The sequence below is a fragment of the Mobula hypostoma genome, chromosome 14 (genome assembly GCF_963921235.1).
Source record: "Mobula hypostoma chromosome 14, sMobHyp1.1, whole genome shotgun sequence".
In the NCBI taxonomy this organism is placed as follows: Eukaryota; Metazoa; Chordata; class Chondrichthyes; order Myliobatiformes; family Myliobatidae; genus Mobula; species Mobula hypostoma.
The window spans coordinates 65,285,435-65,310,139 of NC_086110.1; the positions used below are offsets into that span (position 1 = coordinate 65,285,435).

General features: G+C 42.9%; 1 protein-coding gene across 1 annotated transcript; it reads right to left on the minus strand.

Annotated features, from left to right (window-relative positions):
- Positions 1-4,901: 4,901 nt before the first annotated feature.
- clec3a (C-type lectin domain family 3, member A) lies at positions 4,902-23,271 on the minus strand. Its single transcript, XM_063067510.1, has 3 exons — positions 23,172-23,271; positions 7,475-7,555; positions 4,902-5,293 (listed from the first exon to the last, which is right to left on the minus strand). The coding sequence occupies exons 1-3, from the start codon at positions 23,269-23,271 to the stop codon at positions 4,902-4,904; spliced, it is 573 nt and encodes a 190-aa protein (XP_062923580.1).
- Positions 23,272-24,705: the final 1,434 nt, after the last annotated feature.

Genomic DNA, 24,705 nt, shown 5'->3' on the forward strand with positions numbered 1-24,705 from the left:
AAAGAAAAACTGCCAAGTAACCAAGGTGCAATAGAAAGACAGTTACGCAAATAATTGAGGTGATCTGAAGAGGACTTGATTCTGGAACATACAGTCACGAGGGGTGGAAGAGGCAGAAACTCTCACAAGTGGGTGAGCTTTCTGGTAAATGCAACTCGTATACTGTAAATGACTGGCATTCTCACAATAGGCTTGTTTCTGAGCCGTGTGAGTCTATAACCCTCCAATACAAATACCTATGTAAGGATGCTATACATTGACTATAGCTCATTGCTTAACACCAGCATTCCTACCATTCTGATTGATTAGCTAAAAATCCTGGGCCTTTATACCTCCCTCTACAATTAGATCCTCCACTTCCTAACTGGAGGACCACAATCTGTGTGGATTGGCGATAATATCTCCTCCTCGCTGACAATCAAAACTGGCGTACCTCAGGGGTGTGTGCTTAGCCCAGGCTCTACTCCCTCTATACCCATAACAGTGTGGCGAGGCATAGCTCAAATACCATTTTTAAATTTGCTGATGATACAACCATTGTTGGCAGAATCTTAGATGGTGACAAAAGGGCGTACAGGAGCGAGATATACTAGCTAATTGAGTGGTGTCACAGCAACAACTTTGAATTCATTGTCAGTAAGCCTAAAGAGCTGGTTGTGATCTTCAGGAAGGACAAGATGAGGAAACACGAACCAATCCTCATAGAGGGATCAGAAGTGGAGAGAGTGTGAAATTTCAAGTTCCTCGGTGTCAAGATCTCTGAGGATCTAACCTAGTCCCAACACATTGAAGTGGCTATATTTCATCATGAGTTTGAAGAGATTTGGTTTGTCAGCTAGGACACTCAAACTTCTATAGATGTACTGAGGAGAGTAATATGACAGGCTGCATCACAGTCTGGGTATGGGGTCAGGTGGGGGACTACTGCACAGGATTGAAAGAAGCTACAGAAAGTTGTAAAATTGGTCAGCTCCATCTTGGGAACTAATCTCCATAGTATCCAAGACATCTTCAAGGAGCGGTGCCTCAGAAAGATGAGCATCACCCATGACTTGCCCTCTTCTCGTTGTTACAATCAGGAAGGCAGTCTGAGGGCACATACTCAGGAACTCAGGAACAGCTTGTTCCCTTCTGCCATACAGTTCATAAATGGCCATTGAACCCTTGGACACTACCTCACTTTTTAAATGTATGTCATTTCTGTTTATGTATATAAAGATTTATGATTTACTTAATTATTTGTTTCTTTCTGCATTGTCAAAGTTCTATACATTGCATTGAACTGCTGCTGCTAAGTTAACAAATTTCACGACATGTGCCAGTGATAATAAACCTGATTCTGATTCATACTCCTACCATCCATGTACCTATCCAAATTTCACCTAAATATTGCATACACCACTTGTTCCGGCAGCTCGTTCCATACTCTCACCACTGCTTGAGTGAAGAAGTCTCCCCTCATGTTCCCCTTAAACTTCTCACCTTTCACCCTTAACTCATGACCTCTAGTTGTCATCTCATCCAACCTCAGTGGAAAATACCTGCTTGTATTTACCCTATCTTCTTATTCTGGCTTCTGCACTCTTCCTTTCCTATCCTGATGAAGGGTCCTGGCCTGAAATGTTGACCATCTATTCCCTCCATATTACCCTGACATACTGAGTTTCTCCAGTATTTTCGTGTGTGCTTTTCAAGATTTCCATCATCTGCAGCACCTCTTGTGTTTATGCTCTTCTGTTCTACTTATGTTCCGTGTTCTAGTTTATATTATTAGTTACCAAGTTAGCTTGAAGCAGTATTATTGGTAAACGTTGTGAAGACTTTCTAGAACCAGGCATTTTGCAATTAAGTTTCGAGCTGTGAGATCAACTTTATCCAACAAAACTTTGACACAAAGAGAATATAACACACAACGTGAAACAAAGATATGACCTGCAAATACGTTTTTCTCTTTAATGTTAGCAAGGAGACAGAACATGAAAAAATTTAAAAGAAAATTACATGTTTTACAGATAAAATAAATGTGTAATAAGTAAAGGCAGAGTATTTGGTTTTAGAGTTTTATTTCTAAAGACATAACCAAAAAGAAGTGCAGACCTTCATATAAAAAAATTGCTGCAGTAGAAAATCTGTGTGGAATAATATTAGTTAAATGTGTTGGTAACAATTGTTACCTGTGTCTGGAGATTTCTTCTCTTAATGGAAGGAGAATGTCCTTTCCATGTAATGATTGACAACTCTCCAGGAGTGTCTTGGAGTCTTCAGCAACTAAATGTTAATCTCCTAAAAGCTGTTACAAAGCATTCAGAGGAAAGATCTTAGAATGCTCTGATTTCACTGGACAACAAAGATTTTGCTTCCTGAATACTTTTGGGTGTATCTTATGGGTTTTAGGCTGCTGACCATGAAAATCACCATGAAATTTCCCTATCATGCATCACTTTTTAATATCGCCTATGTTCATAATTTCAGTCAATTAAAATGTTGCCCATAATGTAAGCTGAAACTATGAAATGCAACATGTTACTAAGGATTCATTTTCTGCATTCCCAGTTAGACACTTCCCTGCAAATCTTGGTGTTTTCAGTGACTCACATGATGAAAGGTTTCACCAGGACATTGCGGTCATGGAGAAATGGTATCAGGTCAACTGGAATCCATCAATGCTGGCTGGTTATTGTTGGATAGTTAAGCGAGAAGCCTCAAACACTAAGTACAAATGAAAATCATCAACAGAACAGTTTTAGCTTAATTGAACTATTGCAACGCGTCAACACAGTTACGCAGTTAGATCATTATATTCGATAAAAGTTGATTTCTTGTTACTCCAAATTCCTATGTGATAAAGTAGTCTGAAATTATATTTGTGTTCAGCTTCAAGCGTCTATCATAAGCAAAAAAAAATTCTGAGGAAGCAACACTTTTGAAAAAACGTGTTGGTCCAGTGTTTCTTACAATAGTTTTATTCAGTTTGAAATATTGCAGAATATTGGTATTCCTTCAGCTTTTTTTAGTACCTTTGCTTTGTGGTTTTCAAAGGGCAGTAGAGTGGAGTATCTGGTTTACATGCTACTTCACAGATCCAGGAAACTAATCTCCGTTTCTCTCTGTGTGGAGTCTAAGTGATCTCCCTGTGATTGAGCGTGCTTCCTCTGGGCTCCCTAGTTTCTTCCCACATCCCAAAAACAATGTGGGTTGGTAGATTAATTGGTCACTGTAAACTGTCCCTTGCAAGTAAGTGAGTAGGAAATCCAGGTGGAGATGATAAGAACATTATGAGAATTAATCAGGGTTCGTGTTCATAGCTGATTGATGAACAGCAATGAGTGAAAGGCTGGTTTCTGCTTTGTGTAACTCTGTTACTTTTTGATTGACATGACTTGAATAATCTCATCAAGTCAGAGTCAAAGCAAACTTTTTATTGAAGTATGAATATGCCAGCATATACTACCTTGAGATTCATTTCATTGTGATTCATCAAAGATTTATTAAAAGCTTACGTGTGGTATCTCTGAGGTGGCAAACTCCGAAACTATAGAAACAAGCAACTTCCCCAAGGGATCTCCAGACTGTGGTGATGCATTTGTATTGATTTACTTACATAGAAGGTGTAAAGAAGAAAAGCTTTGTTTGTTAAAATTGCACTGTTGAAAAATTAGCCTAGAAGCACTTAAGGCATTGCATGGGACGTAATTCCTTGAATAAACAAGGATAGTAACCTTAAAGTGGATTTGGTAAGACTCTGCTAAAATGGCTTGGGATTTGTAAAAAGCAAACTTGGGCCATCGCATCAAGACATAATCAGAGTCTAAAATTCTGATTAATCAGAATGCTGTATTTCTAACAAACAGTGCTAAAGAGAGTGAACACTGTCAAATATCCATATAAAAATAAAAGCAATCTTAAATCTCACACAAAATGCTGGAGATCAGCAGGTCAGGCAGCATCTATGGAGAGGAAGAAGGAGTCAATATTTTGGGCCGAGACCCTTCCTGATGAACTTTCGGCCTGAAGTATCAACTCTTTATACCTGTCCATAGGTGCTGCCTAACCTGCTGAGTTCCTCCAGCATTTTTTATGTTACACTGGGTTTCCAACTTCTGCAAAATCTCTTGTGTTTAAAATCCTAAAAATGAATTAGGCTTTTAGCACAGAAACATTGCAAGGGTAGTCCACTTAATGGCCCTTCACAAACACAGGAGATTCTGTAGATGCTGGAAATCCAGAGCAACACATAAAAAATGCTGGAGGAACTCAACAGACCAGGCAGCATCTATGGAAAGGAATCAACAGTTGACATTTCAGATTGAGACCCTTCATTAGGACTTTAAAGGAAGGGGGAAGATGCTGGAATAAGAAGGAGGAGGGAGAGGAAGGAAAACAAGCTTGAAGGTGATACTGCCTGCTATTCACTTCCATTTGGTGTGGAACAACACTATGGCAGCATAATGGTTAAGAAGCCTGACCAGCCAAATTGCTGAGATGAGTTTGAGTCCAACCATGATAGCTGGAGAAATTTAAATTCAGATAACTGAATACATCTGGAATTAAACGTGGGCATTCATAATAGTCGCTATGAAAGTACGGGATTGTTTACTAAAGACTCATGTTGTCAGATGTGACTCCAGACCGCTGAAATGATCTAGCAAAAACCATACTGTGCCAGGGACAAATAAGGAAGGATATTAAATGTGACATTGGAAATAATGTGGACAAATGTTTAAAAATATGGACAGCTTTAGTGATGTGTGACTGCCGAGCATTAGTTTCCATCCCTCACTGTTTGGTGTATTTTAAACCTGTACATCCTTTAAGAACTTATTTTAACACCTTCAATTGAAAAATAAATGCCTAACGGTAATGACATAACTGCTCTGGAGATGACTGTTATTAAAGCTGCTTTAGGGAATGAGGTATTCACAGATATAGCTCTTCTCATTACGGCACACTTCATCCGACCATTTGCCTTGGCCGCCAATGGATGTTGCAGCGCAGTTCTCCCTGGACCCGCCACGTGGCTCGTTACGGTCCCAGTTAAAGTAGCTAATCCCCATTCCATTCACATCGACAAACTTGCCCTCGGAAGTCATGTCGTTGACTCCAATCCAGAAGTCTCTAGCCCCGCTCAGGCTCTTCTTGGCATAGCTGCGGAGAGAGTTGTTCTCGTCACTGTCACGGGGGACGCTCAAGGTTCCTCCTTGGGCGATGCAGTCTTCATTGGCGGCGTGGAAGCTCTTTCTGCCTTTGGATGCCAGGTAACACTTCTTGTGAACTTTTGTCCCTTTCAAGCAGACTGTGAGGAGAGAAAATGATCTTTAATTTATGTTATGCTTTTCAACGTTTCAAAGCAAATTTATTATCAAAGTATAGAAACTGTATGTCACCGTATACTACACTGAGAATCACTTTCTTGCAGGCTTTCACAGTAGAACAAAGAAGTACAATAGAATCAATGAACAACTCCACAAAAACCAATGTACAAAAGAAGACAAACTGAGTTGTATTCACAAAAGATAGTATCTTGTGAGTGGGGTGAGGACCTCTCCTCAGATGGAAGAAGTGCCCTGGCAATGCACTGAGGACCTCTCCTCATATAGAGGCAGTGTTCTGGGAGTGTGGTGAGGAACTATCCTCAGATGCAGACAGTGTCCTAGGAGTTCAGTAAGGACCTCACCTCATGTGGAGGCAGTGGACTGGGAGCAGGGTGAGGGCCTCACCATGTGGAGGCAGTGGACTGGGAGCAGGGTGAGGGCCTCACCATGTGGAGGCAGTGGACTGGGAGCAGGGTGAGGGCCTCACCATGTGGAGGCAGTGGACTGGGAGCAGAGTGAGGGCCTCACCATGTGGAGGCAGTGGACTGGGAGCAGGGTGAGGGCCTCACCATGTGGAGGCAGTGGACTGGGAGCAGGGTGAGGGCCTCACCATGTGGAGGCAGTGGACTGGGAGCAGGGTGAGGACCTCACCATGTGGAGGCAGTGGACTGGGAGCAGGGTGAGGACCTCACCATGTGGAGGCAGTGTCCTGGGAGCAGGGTGAGGACCTCACCATGTGGAGGCAGTGTCCTGGGAGCAGGGTGAGGATGTCACCATGTGGAGGCAGTGTCCTGGGAGTAGGGTGAGGCCCTCTCTGATGGAAGCAGTGCCCTGGCTGTGCAGAAAAGACCCCTACTCAATTGAAGATGCTGCTGTCGGCACCACAGTCCTTCATTATGACTTCCCCACCACAGAATCTGAAATAGTTGATGTCCAAAGTTGAGACAACATTCTGATATGGAGCAATGGTGGGTTTTTTTTATCAGTAATGAGAGTAATACTCCCACTGGAGAGGTAACAGAGCAAATCTCTGATAACCCACTTTCCAGTTGTTCAGAGTTCCCAATGGTCTAATATTTGGCAAACTGGATTCTCCAGCGACCCAGTTCCTATTTCCCTTTAAACTCACTGTGTCAGTGGTTCCTGCCAGCCCTGGTTCCGTTTCCCACACCTCCCTATGACCCACCTGCTTTTTGAGAACATTTAATATGTTACTGCATGGTGTAATATCTTTAAAAACAGTGAATTGGAAAGTTTGGAGTATTAACTGATAATAATATCTAGAATTTTAAAAAATCTGCCAGTCCAGCATCAATAATGTCTTAAACATATTGGATTATGGTGTTTTATTGGCACAGGGAGGAGTAGCTGATACCGAGAATGGCAGTGAAGTCATTCTGGAGATGGCTGTTAAACACCTCAGATGAAGCAGCAAAAGATCATGAGTGGCAGACACTAGATGGAGGAGTTGTGATGGTTGGTATCAGGAATGGCAGTAGGATTGGCAGCAATGCCACTGAAAGATTACAGACAGAGTGTTATAGTGCACTACAGCAAAGAAACAGGCCTTTCAGCCCATCTAGTCTGTGCTGAATTTATTACTAGCTTTTACAGACTCATAGAATCAAGGAAAAATACAGCACAGAATCAGGCCTTTCAGCCCATCTAGTCTGTGCTGAATTTATTACTAGCTTTTACAGACTCATAGAATCAAGGAAAAATACAGCACAGAATCAGGCCTTTCAGCCCATCTAGTCCATATAATGTTATAAATTAGCTTTATTTGTCACGTGTGCATCGAAACATATCGTGAAATGCATCGGATACATCTAAGACCAACGCAGCAGTTAAGCATCGTGCTGGAGGCAGCCCGCAAACGTTGCCACACTTCCAGTGCCAACATAGCATGCCCACAACTTACGAACCTTAACCGTGTGTCTTTGGGATGTGGAAGGAAACCGGAGCACCCGGAGGAAACCCTTACAGACAGTCACGGGGAGAATGTACAAATGGTGGGAATTGAACTCGGATTTACGGCGCTGTGAAGTGTTGCACTAACAGCTACACCACTGTGGCTCCCGTAGTTGGAATAGCAGTAGACTGGTACTGGGAACAACACTGACCCCAGCATTATGCCATCCTCCCCCCAGTGCGTGACTCACCAGTCTGCAGTGCCTGTGTTTCCTTAAGCAAGTTTACTTCCCGCCACAGCTTGTCAATCTCATTTCTCAAATTGTCTTTACCTGTGGTTTAACCAGAAAAAAAAAATCATTGTATGTTTACAATAGGAATTCTGCAGATGCTGGAAATTCAAGCAACACACATAAAAGTTGCTGGTGAACGCAGCAGGTCAGGCAGCATCTGTAGGAAGAGGTGCAGTCGACGTTTCAGGCCCAGACCCTTCGTCAGGACTAACTGAAGGAAGAGTGAGTAAGGGATTTGAAAGTGGGAGGGGGAGGGGGAGATCCAAAATGACAGGAGAAGACAGGAGGGGGAGGGATGGAGCCAAGAGCTGGACAGGTGATTGGCAAAAGGGATACGAGAGGATCATGGGACAGGAGGTCTGGGAAGAAAGACAAGGGGGGGAGGACCCAGAGGATGGGCAGGGGGTATATTCAGAGGGACAGAGGGAGAAAAAGGAGAGTGAGAGAAAGAATGTGTGCATAAAAATGAGTAACAGATGGGGTACGAGGGGGAGGTGGGGCATTGGCGGAAGTTAGAGAAGTCGATGTTCATGCCATCAGGTTGGAGGCTACCCAGACAGAATATAAGGTGTTGTTCCTCCAACCTGAGTGTGGCTTCATCTCTACAGTAGAGGAGGCCGTGGATAGACATGTCAGAATGGGAATGGGATGTGGAATTAAAATGTGTAACTCTCATCTCAAACGCATCTCCCCCATTTCACGTACATCTGCTCTCACTCCATCCTCCCACCACCCCACTAGGAATAGGGTTCCCCTGGTCCTCACCTACCACCCCACCAGCCTTAGGGTCCAACATATTATTCTCCATAACTTCCGCCACCTCCAACGGGATCCCACCACTAAGCACATCTTTCCCTCCCCCCCTTTCTCTGCATTCCGCAGGGATCGCTCCCAACGCGACTCCCTTGTCCATTCGTTCCCCCCATCCCTCCCCACTGATCTCCCTCCTGGCACTTATCCGTATAAGTGGAACAAGTGCTACACATGCCCTTACACTTCCTCCCTTACCACCATTCAGGGCCCCAAACAGTCCTTCCAGGTGAGGCAACACTTCACCTGTGAGTCGGCTGGGGTGATATACTGTGTCCAGTGCTCCCGATGTGGCCTTTTATATATTGGCGAGACCCGACGCAGACTGGGAGAGCGCTTTGTTGAACACCTATGCTCTGACCGCCAGAGAAAGCAGGATCTCCCAGTGGCCACACATTTTAATTCCACATCCCATTCCCATTCTGACATATCTATCCACGGCCTCCTCTACTGTAAAGATGAAGCCACACTCAGGTTGGAGGAACAACACCTTATATTCTGTCTGGGTAGCCTCCAACCTGATGGCATGGACATCGACTTCTCTAACTTCCGCTAATGCCCCACCTCCCCTCGTACCCCATCTGTTACTTATTTTTACACACACATTCTTTCTCTCACTCTCCTTTTTATCCCTCTGTCCCTCTGAATGTACCCCTTGCCCATCCTCTGGGTCCTCCCCCCCTTGTCTTTCTTCCCGGACCTCCTGTCCCATGATCCTCTCGTGTCCCTTTTGCCAATCACCTGTCCAGCTCTTGGCTCTATCCCTCCCCCTCCTGTCTTCTCCTATTATTTTGGATCTCCCCCTCCTCCTCCAACTTTCAAATCCCTTACTCACTCTTCCTTCAGTTAGTTCTGACGAAGGGTCTCGGCCTGAAACGTCGACTGCACCTCTTCCTAGAGATGCTGCCTGGCCTGCTGCGTTCACCAGCAACTTTTATGTGTGTTCGTTGTATGTTTAACATGTTTGCCTCTAAACTTGCAAAGAATAATTATCTAGAACTGAAGATAGGAATCATCATATCTTTCCACAGCATCAAGGGTAACACTATACTCAGTTATCCACACTGTGATTAGAGGTGAACTTGTAATTGGAATTGCAATTGGTTTATTATTGTCACATTGTCCAAGATATAGTGAAATACTTGTCTTGCATACTGTTCATACAGATTAAATCATTACATATTACATTGAGGTAGAACAAGGCAAAACAATAACAATGCAGAATAAAGCGTAAACAAATACACTCAAAAACTTCTATAGTTGCACCTTGGAGAGCATACTGACAGGCTGCATCACTGTCTGGTATGGAGGGGCTACAGCACAGGACCGAAAGAAGCTGAAGAAGGTTGTAAATCTAGTCAGCTCCATCTTGAGCACTAGCCTACAAAGTACCCAGGATATCTTTAGGGAGCGGTGTCTCAGAAAGGCAGCATCCATTATTAAAGACCTCCAGCACCCAGGGCATGCTCTTTTCTCACTGTTACCATCAGGTAGGAGGTACAAAAGCCTGAAGGCACATACTCAGCGATTCAGGAACAGCTTCTTCCCCTTTGCCATCTGATTCCTAAATGGACATTGAAGCTTTGGACACTACCTCACTTTTTTAAATATACAGCATTTCTGTTTTTGCACATTTTTAATAAATCTATTCAATATATGTAATTGATTTACTTGTTTATTCATTATTATGTTTTATTTTATTTATTATTATTATATTTTCTCTGTCTGCTAGATTATGTATTGAACTGCTGTTGCTAAGTTAACAAATTTCACGTCACATGCCGGTGATAATAAACCTGATTCTGATTCTGAATAGCTACGGAGAAAGTGCAGTCCAAATATAGGATAAGGTGCCGGTGTAATGAGCTCCTCCAGCCTGTGTGGGGCCAGAGAGCATTGGACTCCAAGGTTTTTTTATTTGTTGTCATCAGTGTGGAATAGGCCTTTTAGGCCCTTCTTGCCACGTTGCCCAGCAATCTTGATTCAACCCTAGCCTAATCACAGGACAATTTACAGAGACCAATAAACTTGCCAACCAGTAGGTCTTTGGACTGTGGGAATAAACCAGAGTACCCGGAGGGAAACAACGCGGGGAGAATGTACAAACTCCTAACAGGCAGCAGCAGGAATTGAACCCAAGTCGCTGTTGTGCTACCCTTTGTAGAGCACCTGAATTGGTTAATTGTTGTTTAACTAATATCGTTAATTGTTTACAGGAAGAAATCTGCAGATGCTGGAAATTCAAGCAACACACACAAAATGCTGGTGGAACGCATCAGGCCGGGCAGCATCTATAGGAAGAAGTACAATCAATGTTTCGGGCCAAGATTAATGGTTTAACCTTATTAAGATTATTTTTATAGGCTCGGGGGTTCTGAACTATTCTGTCACCTGTACTTTTTAAGGAGACTTCCCTTAGCCACCGATGTTCTGTAGGAATTCCCAAGTATGAACTCTGTTTGCCATCTCTACATGGGAGTCTGTCTTTTCTCTGCACTTCAATTCCATTATTGCCAGTGCTCGCCAACAGCAAGATCATGATGAAGTGAAGCGTGGATTTAAGGTTCCACCTTATCTGCCTAGGGAACCATTCAAAAGTCTTATAACAGCAGAGTAGAAGCTGTCATTGAACCTGGTGGTACTGATAAGGAAATGATGGAATCTAGATGAAGGGTCTTAACTAGAAACATTGACCTACTTAGTTCCATCAGCAGTTTGTATATTGCTCCAGATATCAGCATATGCAGTCACTAATCCCCCACCTTCTCAAAGATGTGCTCAAATCTCCCCCTCTGGCAATAAAAAAACCTCTGAGTTCCCAATAAGTCTACAACTCTGAAGTTGTGAAGATCTCCCCCTCACCACGCCAAACCCCTCTTCAGCCTGAATTTGATGAATCATCTCCAAATCAACTGACCATAACCAAACCCAACTGCAAACCTGTACATTACCTCTCTGAACTTCCACACAAACTACACTGGCAGGAAATACCTCCAGAGAAACTCAATAGATCAGGCAGCATCTGTGGAGGGAAGGGCACAGTCAATACCTCGGGTTGAGACCTTTCATCTGGACCAGATGAAAGGTTTTGACCTGAAACGTCAACTGTTGATTATCTCCCACTGATGCTGCCTGGCCTACTGAGTTCTTCCAGCTCTTTGTGTATTCCTTCAGATTCCAGTATCTGCAGTCTCTTGTGTGTGGCTCTAACAAGGCTTTGATGGATTAGAGTGTACAATTGTTATTTTTTTCATAGTTTAACATTACCTATTTTTTATTGTGTGCAATTGTTCAGTGAATTTTCCTATAAGTGTAGTTTAGCTGATGCTGTATTTTTTTGGAAGCTTCAGTTTTCTGCAGCAGATGTCACACAACTTGAACCTATTTCACAGGCTTGCATCTTATCATTGGAATGTGCTTTACCTCTCTAGTGAGCTAGTTTTTAGTTTAGGACAAGCACAATTTCATTTTCTTTGTTCTTTATTCTTCTTCACTTTCTCATTCTCTCTTACAGAAGAGTGAGTCGGTTACCGTTATTTCTTATTGTTACAAACATCCAATAAAGTTCAGTTAATTTATTATCAAAGTTCATATATATCACCATATACAACCCTGAGATTCATTTTCTTGGGGGCATACTCAATGTCCAGAATAGAATCAATGGAAGACCACAACAACATGAGCATTTCAAACAGTGTGCCAATTGTGTCAACAAATTGCACCAATACAAAAATAAATAAATAATAATAATTACTAAGCAATAAACATCAAGGACTTGAGATGAAGAGTCCTTGAAAGTGAGTCCATAGGTTGTGGGAATATTTCAGAGATAGGGCAAGTGAAATTGAGTGAAATTATCTATTTTGTTTCAAGAGACTGATGGTTGAGAGGTAATAACTGTTCCTGAACCTGGTGGTGTGAGAACTGAGGCTCCCATAACTTCTTCCTGATGGCAGCAGTGATCATAACTACAAATTTCTGAAGAGTCTCTGAATCATGAAATCAACAGGGCCTAACAACATAGACGTGGGTCTAATGCACAACAGAATTTTGCAGTGTTGGTCAATGCATCGTAGCACCAATGCACTGATCCAGTGTATAATAATTTCTCATCCTGTAAGTTATGCAGTTCATGCATTGTTCCACAAGGTGGATCTTTCTTACTACAAGTAAATGCCATATTTTCTCCCAATGTGTGAACCAGATGGATTAAGACAACCCTCACTATTCATAGTCATAAGCCTGAATATAGCTCTTTGTAAGTTTCAGGAACAACATCTTGTCCTTGATAAGGCTCTGTATTCTCTTCCTTCAGCAACACTGTGTCAATTTCAGATTGGAACAAAAAGATTTAAACATGCAAATGCTCGAAACCTGAAATTAAAAACAGGAGAAAGTACTGTTTGAACAGATCATCTGATGGGTCTTCAGATTGAAATGTTGCCCCTGACTCCCTCTGCACAGGTGCCATCTTTTATAGAGCTGCAATATTACCTCATATCTCTTGAACTCAATCCTCCAATTAATGATGGCCAACATACCATACTCCTCCGTAACCACCCTATCAACTTTGAGGGATCTGTGGATGCGGACCGCAAGATCCCTTTGTTCCTCCACACTGCTGAGTAGCCTGCCATTAACCCTGTATTCTGTCTTCAAATTCTACTTTTCAAAGTGAATCACTTCATACTTTTCTGTATTGAACTTCATCTGCCACTCCTCAGTCCAGCTCTGCATCCTATCAATGTCCGGTTGTAACTTATGACTGCCATCTACACCATCCAGAACACCACTAACCTTCATGTAATATGCAAACTTATCAACCCACTCTTCCATTCCTTCATCCAAGTCATTTATAAAAGTCACAAAGAGAAGGGGTCCCAGAACTGATCCCTGTGGACCACCACTAGTCATTGACCGCCAGTCAGAATACACTTCATCTACTGCCACTCAGTGCCCTTTGTGCACAAGCCAATGCCAAATCCACACAGCCAGGTTTCCCTGGATGCCATGCCTCCTGACTTGCTGAATGAGCTTATCATATACACCATATCCATAAGACCACAATAACATTGGAGCAGAATTGTGGCCATTTGGCCCATTGAGGCTGCTCTGCAATGTCATCCTGGCTGACTTATTACCCGTCTCAACCCGATTCTCTGCCTTCTCCCATAACCTTTGACACTCTGACTAGTCAAGAAATCCTGCTTGGCCTGTATGTGACATCCTACTTGGAGCAAAGTGGCTGAATTTTTATTAACCGCTCAACCTCTTTAGGTATACTCAATGACTTGGCTTCCACTGCCATCCATGGCAATGAATTCCACAGACTCACCACTCTCTGGCTAAAAAACATCTTTCTCATATCTGTTCTGAATGGACATCCATCTGTTCAGAGGCTGTGCCGTTTGCTCCTGGAATCACCCATACAGGAACATCTTCTCCGTATCCGCTCTCGCTAGGCCTTTCAATACCCACTGATCTACCTTCATCAATTTGTTTTGTCACTTCCTTGAGATCAATAAGGCTCACAAGCCAAGGCCTGTCCCTCACAAAACCATGCTGATAATCCCTGAGCAAGCTATGCTACTGCAAACATACATAAATCCTGTCTCTAAGAATCCTCTCCAATAGTTTACCCATCACTGATGTAAGGCTTGCTGGTCTATAATTCCCAGGATTATCCCTATTACCTTCCTGAACAAAGGAATGACTTTTGGTGGATAGATCCAACAATTTTCTGGAACTACTCCTGTGGCCAGTGATGATGCAAAGATCATTGCCAGAAGCACAGCACTCTATTCTCTCACTTCCCATGGTAACCTCGGATATTTCTTGTCCAGCACCAGGGGCTTATCTATCCTGAAGTTTTTATGAAAGTTCCAAAACATCCTCTTTCTTAACTTTGACATGTTCTAGCACTTTATCCTGTTCTCAGTGTGGTTATACAACTGCTAGTGACTCCACGTTCATGCTCTGACCTATAATGCACCCACGATGCTTGACTGAAAGTTAAACACTCTAATGATCTTGTGGGGTTTAGTGGTACATAATGCTCGGTGTCCGTGTGGAAACAGACTCGTAGTCCCACTGATGCCATGCACCCATGCATCAAGCACCTCTGTCTATGAAATCCTACCCTAATTCCATTTTATCCTTCCACAGATCTTTCACTAATTGGTGTCACAGGATGAAGGTTGAGATTGGGCAGCACATTCATAAAATATGAATCAGAATCAGGTTTAATATCACTAGCATATGTGTGAAATTTGTTGTCTTTGTAGTAGCAGTACAATGCAATACATAATAATAGAGGGAAAAGCCATGAATTACAGTAAGTATATACAGTATGTATCTTAAACAGTTAAATTAATTAAGTAGTGCAAAAATAGAAATAAAAAAAGTAGTGAGGTAGGTCTTGGATTCAAAGTCCATTCAGAAATCACAGAGCAGAGGGGAAGAAGCTATTCCTGAATTGTTGAGCGTGTGTCTTCACTGGGTTGAAATATCGTTTGTTTTAGAAACACAACAGACTAACTTGAGCAACATACATCAAAGTTGCTGGTGAGCAGCTTGACATGCTCTCCAGCTGAAGGAGTGCCGTACTGACAATGGGAATATGACCCAGGCCCCACTTACTCACGTGGTGGAATATAAGTGATCCTTTGATGCTATTTTGAGGAAAAGCAAGGCAACTTTTCCAAGATGTCCCATTAAATCTTTATCTCATTATAATTACCTCCTCAAAAAGGCAACATCTATCATCAAAGCAACACATACAAAGAGCCACAGGAACTCAACAGGTCAGGCAGCATCTTTGGAAATGAATAAACCTTTGATGTTTCAATCTGAGACCCTTCTTCAGGACTCATCAAAGATCCCAACCATCTAGATCATGCCACCATGCCATCTTCTCACACCTACCATTGGGCAGGAGGTACAGAAGCAGGAAGACCCACACCACCATGTTCAAGAACAGCTACTTTCCTTCAGCCATTCATGTCTTAGATCAACCAGCAAAATCCTAATCACCACTCCAGCTTAAAATTCAAAACTCTAATGACCACTCTGATCACTTTGAGCTAAAATGGGCCTTTTTCCCCCTGTTCCAATTGTGTTTTTGTTGCAACAACTGTATTTAATTATTGTTTAGTATATATTGAATGATATGTTTAATTGTCAGCATTTTATTTTGGTGCTGGGATGTGTGATGACGCTTATAGGCTGTTCCCAGCAAAGGTTCTGTTGATTGTTAATGGGAACGATGCAGTTGACTGTACGTTCCAATGTGCATGTGATAAATAAACAAATCTGAATCTTTTCTAGGGAATACTACTTAGATAATGCTATGTGCCTGTGATGCTGCTTCAATTATGTTTTTCATTGCATTTATACATACATGTACTCGTGCACGTGACAATACACTCCACTTTGATTTTGCCACCTAAGGCAGATTACCAAATCATCACATTGATAATATGAAAATTGCACTACTTATATTGAATATCAAGTTTTACATATTAAGTGGGTGACTACACTCCAAAACTACAGCAGTGAAAGGTACATCAGGTTATTAAGTCAAGTCAGGTTAAGGCCAATTTCATTGTCATTTAACGGAATAGATGTATACTGCCAAACGAAACAACAGACCAAGGTGCACAACAAAGTACATTTATTATCAAGGTATTCATGCAGTACACAACCCTGAGATTCATCCTCCCACAGACAACCACGAAACAAAGAAACACCATGGAACCCGTTCAAAGAAAACGTCAAACACCCAAAGAGCAAAACAAAGAACAAATTGAGCAAATGACAAAAAACAACAAAAAGCACAGAATATGAATCACCAGATCACAGAGTCATTGAAATGGTCTAAATGTTCAGTTCAGTTCAGTTCAACTTAGCGTTGTGTCGATTGTTGACTGCGGGCTGCAGAGCCAGTTGACCCTGAACAGAATTGCACAAAACAGCAATTAAAAAAGGGAGTAAACAGCAACCAGAAAGACATGTAGCATGAATACAGTACAGAATAAATAAGGTAATATTACCGTAAATAAATTAATAAATAATGATACGTATTTATGTCCCAAGTTAAAAAGTGAACAGTGTAACACTACAGGCACTTCATGCGTGATGAGACCTGGGTAGTGGCAGGGAGCTGAGTTGTTTCACCGCCTGGGTGAACAAGCTGTTTCCCATCATAACAGTCCTTGTCCTAATGCTACGGTATCTCCTGCAGTGCTTATATTGAATCTCAGGCTTTCTACATTAGGTTTGTGACAACACTTCAAATCTAATGCAGCGAGTGACACATCAGGTTATCCTGAATGCAGTGGCACTGTAGAAATAAACAAAATATGACAAATTTGGTTCATTGGTTCATTGGTGAGACCGACGGCAGTGGGGCTGCTTGGCCGCAGTTGCTGTGCGTGACCAGACCCTCATACCATGGCGTTGCCTGTTACAGCCGCAGGAGGGGAGGCAGCCTGGTAGAGAACAGAAACACTGGGGGAATTCTGGGTTGGTGGCTGCACCCTGCAGGCCAGCTCTCCCATTGGGCTACTCGCCAGTGTTTGCTTCCTGGAAGACAAGCTGGATCAGCGTTTGTCTATGGCTGACCCAGCGCAAGATGGGGAACCGCTGTGTGCATGTTCTTGTAGAAACGTGGCTTCATTTCAGCATCCCATGCACCATCGATTCTCAGGCCATGCCACTCCAGGACTTGTGCTCTATTTTGAATCTGTACAGTTCTGCGCAAAAGTCTTAGGCACACGGAAAAAAATGCTGTAAAGCGAAGATGCTTCCAAAAATAATGAAAAGAAAAGTTTCTTAATATCAGAAAATTTAATATAAAGAACAATAAACAGTAAAAAACTAATTCAAATCCAAATTTGGTGCAACCACCCTTTGCCTTTAAAGTTTCATCAATTTTCTTCGGTACACTGTCGTGCAGCTTTATACAAAAATCGGCTGGTAGGTTGGTCCAAGCATCCTGGATAACTTCTACAGTTCTTCTACAGACTTTGGCTGTCTCATTTGCTTCTTCCTCTTCAGATAATCCCAGACGGCCTCGATGATATTGAGATCAGGGCTCTGTGGAGGCCAGACCATCTGAAACATTAGCAGTGTGCCAGAGGTTTGTGCATGTCAGGGAGCAGCAATGAGTGCAATTGCTATTACAAAGGAAAAAGTGCTAAGCAAACTCAAATGTTTTAAGGTGGATAAGTCACCTGGACCAGATGGACTACATCCTGGAGTCCTGAGAGAGGTTGCTGAAGAGATAACGGTCACTTGATCCTGCCATGGTCCCGGAGGACTGGCAAATGTCACTCCACTCTTTAAGGGATGGAAGCAAAAGAAAGGAACCCTAACCTCAGTAGTTGGTAATGTTACGTACCCCGTAACTGGGTTGCCAAACCAGCAGAAATGGATCACTCAGTTGGAGTCTGGAGTACTAGAACTAAGAAAGTTTTATTAAAGAAACAAGCAACACAGTAATCGAAAGGATAATAAATGCAACAGTTCAGTGATGATAAACACACATGTGCACAGAATTAAGATAACAGCATCAATCAAGCTCTATCGTTGTCTAGGGGTAAATGACCAATTTCAAAATGACTCAAAGTTCAGTCCAGTTTAGTAGTTCAGTTCGCAGTAATCGTTGCCATGGCGGTGGACAACGTGGGGGAAGAGAGAGATAGAATAGGAACAACTCATCATTCAGAACGGCTTCACTCACAGACCAGCAAGATGGCTCACAGACCAGCGAGATGGCTCACAAACAGCTTTTGGGCGGGTCCTTGGTGATGTCACCTGAGGTCACCGACTGTGACCCCTCCTCCAGATGCGGTCGATCCCCTGCAGTGAACCCAGCACCCAGGCAAGGGTGGACACACACCGGGTTCCCGCTGATCGTACCTTTCCACCCTGTGCGTTGTCCGATACTTCTCACCACTCGTGAGAGGCGCACCGCTTCCAGGGTCTCGTTACCTCGGGTGGCGTGTGTCCGTCTTAGCGAACCTGTCCCTTTTTATCCCCCTGCTGGGGTATCGCCTGTCCATCACTTCAAACAGTTCAGGGTTCAAAGGGGGGGAGCCGCTCCAGACAGCTCTCCCTCCCACATCCCTTCATTACACATCTCCAGACGCTGCTCCATTGTTCCTTATCTCTCCTTCCCCTGAGGGCAGGTGGCAGACCAACTGCTGATGCCACTGATGCTAGCCCAGGCCAGCAAACATCTTAATTTTATGTGTATTCTCGTAACAGTAAAGTGCTGGCGTTATTAAGGATGAGGTTTCCAGATAATTGGAGACTAATGATAAAATATGTCAAAGTCAGCATAATTTCTGTAAAGGGAAATCTTGCCTGACAAATCTGTTGGAGTTCTTCAAGCAGGGTGGACAAAGGAGAGGCAGTGGATGTCATTTACTTGGATTTTCAGAAGGTGTTTGATAAGGTGCCGCACTTGAGTCTGCTCAACAAGATAAGATCCTATGGCGTTACAGGAAAGATACTGGCATGGATAGTGGAATGGCTGACAGGCAGGAGGCAATGAGTGGGAATAAAAGGGGCCTTTTCTGCTTGGCTGCTGGTGACTAATAGTGTTCCTTAGGGGTCAGTATTGGGACCGCAGCTTTTCACATTGTTTGTCAATGATTTAGATAATGGAATTGATGGCCTTGAGGAAAAGTTTGCGGATGACATGATGATAGGTAGAGGGGTAGACAGTGCTGAGGAAGCAACGTAATTGCAGCAGGACTTAGACAAATTGGAAGAATGGGCAAAAAAGTAACAGATGGAGTACAGTGTTGGGAAATGTATGATAATGCATTTTGGTAAAAGGAACAACGGTGTGGACTATTATCTAAATGGGGAGAATGTTCAAACATCAGAGGTGCAGATGGACTCAGAAGTCTTTGTGCTAGACTACCAGAAGGTTAATTTACAGGTTAAGTCTGTGATAGGGAAGGAAAATGCAATGTTGGCATTCATTTCAAGGGGAATAGAATATAAAAACAAGGAGATAATGCTGAGGCTTTATAAAACACTCGTCCGGCCGCACTTAGAGTATTGTCAACAGTTTTGGATCCCATATCTCAGAAAGGATGTGTTGTAATTGGAGAGAATTTAGAGGAATTTCACAAGGGTGATTCTGGGAATGCAGGGGTTAACATATGAGGAGCGTTTGGCAGCTTTGGGCCTGTACTCACAAGAACTTGTGGGGATCTCATTGAAACCTACCGAATGTTGAAAGGACTAGATAGGGTGGATGTGGAGAGGATGTTTCCTATGGTGGGAATATGTAGTTCTAGAGCGCACAGCCTCAAAACTGAGGGGCCACCCTTTAGCACAAAGGTAAGGAGGATTTTTTTTTTAACCAGAGAATAATGATTCTGTGGAATGTCTGTGGTGCAGGCCAAGTCTGTGTGTATATTAAGACAGAACTTGATTGTTTCCTGATCGGTCAGGGCATCAAAGGATATGGCAAGAAGGCTGCTGCATGGGGTTCAGTGGGATCTGGGATCAGCCATGATAGAATAGCAGAGCAGTGATGGGCTGAATGGCCTAATGTTGCTCCTATGTCTTATGGTCTTATGATACCATATATAAAATCTAAGGTGCTTAAAAGTTTTGCTCAGTACTGTACGTGCTACCATAACTATATGTGTTATGCTGTGCTGTGTGTGACTGTATGTACTGTGCTTTGTATCTTGGCCCAGAGGAGCGCTGTTCTGTTTATCCACAAGCGTGGGTGGCACGGTAGCGTAGTGGTTAGCACAACACCTCGCAGTACTGGGGACCCAGGTTCAAACCTTGCTGCTCCTGTAAGGAGTTTGACTGTTCTACCCTCTGGGTTCTCCGATTTCCTCCCACAGTCCAAAGGCGTACCGGTTGGCAGGTTAATTGGTCATTGTAAACTGTCCTGCGAATAGCCTAGGACTACATCGGGGGATTGCTGAGCCGAGTGCAGCTCCAAGGGGCTATTCAGCGCTGTATCTCAATAAATAAAATGAGTATGGTAGAACAACGATTAAATTTGAACTTGAAAATACTAAGAAGCAACCTTATTCTTATGCACTTCATCCAGCACATTCATTAGTTGATACATTGTCAGAAGTTGCAAACCAAATAAATTATGCAAATCCTGCTCTATGGAGAAACAATTAAAAGAAAGTAATGTTCCCGGATGGATAAAAATGCTTTAAAATGCAAGCTTTCATTCCTTTACTTTGCATATTGAAAGTAGCAGCAATCAGAAGTTTTTGACAAACTTACGCAAGTACATTACAAATGAGCCTAAGTGTTAGGAAAAATCAATGAAGTCACACTGGGAATTCTGCTACTGTCCAACCAAGATCTAAAAGGTAATCAGCATTTAATAATAGGCCAAATGCTTTCATATATTTTTTTTCAAATATGTTTAGGGCTACAGTCAGTGTCCACTTTATTAGGTACACCTGTACATTTCCTTGTTAATACAACTATCTAATCAGCTAATCATGTGGCAGCAATTCAAGAGGTCAAGAGGTCCAGTTATTGTTCGGATCAAACAACGGAATGGGGAAGAAATGTGATCTAAGTGACTTTGACCATGGAATGATTGTTGGCGCCAGACAGGGTGGTTTGAGTATCTCAGAAACTGCTGATCTCCTGGGATTTTCCAGCACAACAGTCACTAGAGTTTACAGAGAATGGTGCAAAAAAAAGTCCAGTGAGCTGTAGTCCTGTGGATGAAAACATCTTATTAATGGAGAGAAGTCAGAGGAGAATGGCAAGAGTGGTTCAAGCTGACAGGAAGGCAATAGGAACTCAAATAACCACACGTTACAGCAGTGGTGTGCAGAAGAACATCTCTGAACGCACAACACATCGATGGCCTCCAGTAGCAGAAGACCACAAACGTACACTCAGTGGTTACTTTATTATGTATAGGAGGCTCCTATTAAAGTAGCCACTATGTGTGGGCACATGGCCAAGTGGTTAAGGCATTGGACTAGTGACCTGAAGGTCGTGAGTTCGAGCCCCAGCCGAGGCAACGTGTTGTGTCCTTGAGCAAGGCACTTAATCACACATTGCTCTGCGACGACACCGGTGCCAAGCTGTATGGGCCCTAATGCCCTTCCCTTGGACAACATTGGTGTTGTGGAGAGGGGAGACTTGCAGCATGGGCAACTGCTGATCTTCCATACAACCTTGCCCAGGCCTGCGCCCTGGAGAGTGAAGACCTTCCAGGCGCAGAGCCATGGTCTCGCAAGACTAATGGATGTCTTTACTATGTGTAATTACATTGGTAAAAATTCAATACACTTTAGGAACGACATTAACCCAGCAGGTGAAAAACTGATCATTACAGGAGAGAAACAGAATTAGGGGGAGAATAAGCCATTTAAAATCCAGTCCCGCCAACCTCCTGCTAGTGGGTAGATCCCTTATGTTGAAAAGCTGCTGAAAACGATCCTTTTCCACTGCCGGAATACATGGGTCGGCTGTTTCAAACTGACTGAAAATGAAGCCAGTTTGCTGAGTTATGTGAATGCTGCAGTTAACACAAGAGGTTCTATAGATGCTGGAACTCCAGAGCAACCCACAGAAAATGCTAGAGGAACTCAACAGGTCAGGCAGTGTCTAAACAGGCAACATTTCAGGCTGAGACCCTTCATCAGGCCGAGACTCTTCTTTATGCTGGTTCCCTTCCTCAGGCCGAGATCCTTCCTCAGGACAACGGCAACATTCATCCTACCAGGTTCTATCAATTCACTCAGCATTTAATGAGAAATGTTTCCAGTTTACTCAGGCTTAGAAAAACATTGCAGCACTCTAGAGTCAAGAGAAACCATTCTAAAGTAAGTTGACTTGGAAGTTGACCTTACTGCCGACGCTTAAGCACGTTCTACTCAGGGAGGGGAGATATTCAAATATTTGGAGAGTCTTCTCATGACACCTAATCCAGGACTCTGTGTCTCCACTCCCTTTACATTTTCTCTTTGCGTATAAGATGTTTATCTTGCAGATTTGAATAGACAAAGCTTCCTCACTACACACACACACACACACACGCACGCACGCACGCACGCACACACACATATATACAAACCTACACTTCACCCTCCCATCTTTGACCATCCTAGTATCCTATTCCTGTTTATTCGTCATATTCTATAAAAAACTCCTGTACCCCTTAAAAACGCTAAAAATACCCGGACTTGTGCTCTCTCACCCATGTCCGGCAACCCTTTTAATGTGAATTCCTGCATCCCCAACTCCCTTAATTTATTTCTCATCATCTCTCTCTGTATCCCATACTTCCTGCAACTCAGAACTACATGTTCTACTGACTCCTCTTCCTGACATCCTCAATACTAACGGCTTGACTCCTTTCCAAACTCCACTGACCCATAGCAATTGCACCCCCACTACATAATCACAGTATATGCAAACATATGTATGTACACAACTCAGAAATGGATTTGATTGCACACATACTCGTGTTCACACGTCCATATGCTCATACAAGCACATCCGTGCACAGCGGAGGGAACTTCCTCTCTTACACACACACACACACACACACACACACATATCTCTCAGAAGACTTCATAAACTGCACTGTTGTAGAGTGACTATTATCCCTAATGCCTGACATCTTTTTAAACACTACTGAGCCCATCTACAACTATAGCCCCACCCCATAAACACAGTACACACAAACACATGCGTGTACACACCACAGAATTGGTCTTACCTCCACACTGTCATGCTGACACTTTTAAATGTTCAGACAAACACACACACACACACACACACACACACACACACAGATGTAGAACGAGACCTTGGTTACCTTTGGCAGCTTTTGATTTGGATCTGGATGACTGGGCTGTGACCACACACATCCCCGCAACACAGAGACAGGCAAACCAGAGGAGTTTTGTTCCTGCCATAGTGAAACCCCAAGTATCCAGCTGAGGATTCCGAAAGTAGGGAAGCTTCCTGGAGAAGCCAGCAGAAATATCTAAACCAGGATGCAAAGCTGACAGCCCTGGAAGGCACTGAATGTTTGCACACTACTACCTATATTTATAGGGAAGTTGTGACGTCATTAGAGTGTCTCAGATCAACACAGTTTTTTCAAGTTTCACTCTGCTGGGCCCCTTGTTTAATCACACATTTGAACTACCTTGAGTTTTCTTTTAAACTGTGATGTTTAATATATTTTTAAATATCTTTTTCTCTTCTGCAAACCTTCCGCTTAATGCCCAGTTCTTTTCCATGTACTTTCTCTGATTCGATTTAGCTGCTGGATACCTTTGTTTAATAAAAGGGGACTGTAAAAGGCCCTGTGATTCAAGGAGCATTTTCACTTGAAGGTCATCAAGTTCAGTTACCCGCTCCTGACCACCAAGTCGAAGCTGTCAAACTTCTATGCCTTTCTGAGGAAGAAATATTAAGTTGAAAGCTTCTCCTGCCCTCTCTGGTGTACTTAACAACCAACGGCTAAACTTCAAAGAAGAGCATAGAAGACCCGCAGATCCCAATCCCTCAGGTAACATCAATATCAGGTTAGTATCATGTTGTGCTGTGCAAATTGCCTCCTATGTGTTTGCATTATAACTCTGAAAGTTTGACAAAAATAAAGCTTATAGTTGGTTTGTAGCATCCAGTGATATTGGGAGTCATGTTATATACATTATTTTACCATTTTATTAGGTACCTACATAACTAATAAAGTGACCACTGAGTATGTTCATGGTCTTCTGCTGCTGTAGCCCATCTGCTTCAAGGTTCAACGTGTTGTGCATTCAGAGATGCTCTTCTACGCACCACTGTTGTCACGCGTGGTTATCTGAGTTATTGTCATCTTCCTGTCAGCTTGAACCAGCCTGACCATTCTCATCTGACCTCTCTCATTCACAGGCCATTTTCCCTCACCGAATCACTGCTCACTGCATGTTGTCTTTTTGCACCATTCTCTGTAAAATCTAGGGACTGTTGTTCGTGAAAATCCCAGGAGATCAGTAGTTTCTGAGACACTCAAACCACCCCGTCTGTCACCAACAATCATTCCACGGTCAAAATCATTTAGACCATATTTCTTCCCCATTCTGATGTCTGGTTTGAATAACAACTGAAGCTTTTGACCATGTCTGGATGCTTTTATGCATTGAGTTGGTGCCACATAATTGGCTGATTAGATATTTGCTTTAATGTAGCCACTGCATGTGTATTAAAAATATTTCACACAAACAAAGGAGAAGAGTTGAGAGAATATTTGGTAGAGGTTTATCTTGTAGCTCAGTGCGTTGTGTAATGATCTGATCAGTATAACCAGTATGCAAGAGAAGCTCTTCACTGTTTCTCGGTAAATGTGATGCAAA